General features: G+C 43.2%; 1 protein-coding gene across 1 annotated transcript in view; it reads left to right on the forward strand.

The window, feature by feature from the left end:
- Window positions 1–382, forward strand: part of LOC119592946 (RNA-binding protein 42-like) — a gene marked incomplete in the record, with an annotated part of 51935 nt that overhangs the window by 5489 nt on the left and 46064 nt on the right. Inside the window, 1 exon segment of the mRNA XM_037941837.1 lies at window positions 104–314. Coding sequence (XP_037797765.1) covers window positions 104–314 — 211 coding nt within the window.

A 382-nucleotide genomic window follows, 5' to 3' on the forward strand; every position in this document is an offset into this window, starting at 1 on the left:
GTTGCTTTTGTTTTTATATCCAAATATGTACTGTATATATATAGGCCTAGTTTTTACAATATTGATAATCACCTCAATTGTTTTCTGTTTTGTTGTGAAACAGTTCAGCTCCCAAGCTGTACACGTCCCAACCCTCCAAAAATGAGGCCAAGCAAGTTGAAGTCCCGCCTGCAGGTCCCACCCCACAGATGGTCAGTGTGATGCCAGATGGTCCCCCTGAACCCAAGAGGAAGAAACTTAACCCAGATATGAACATGATGGCTGCAGCACAAGCCAATCAGCAGCTGACCCATGCCCAGGAGATGGCTGAAAAGGTGGCTGTTCCTTTCCTTTACCCTGCATATTTGCTTTCATCTGCCTGTTTGTTTATTTATTTATTATT

This window comes from Penaeus monodon, chromosome 31 (genome assembly GCF_015228065.2).
Source record: "Penaeus monodon isolate SGIC_2016 chromosome 31, NSTDA_Pmon_1, whole genome shotgun sequence".
Lineage (NCBI taxonomy): Eukaryota > Metazoa > Arthropoda > Malacostraca > Decapoda > Penaeidae > Penaeus > Penaeus monodon.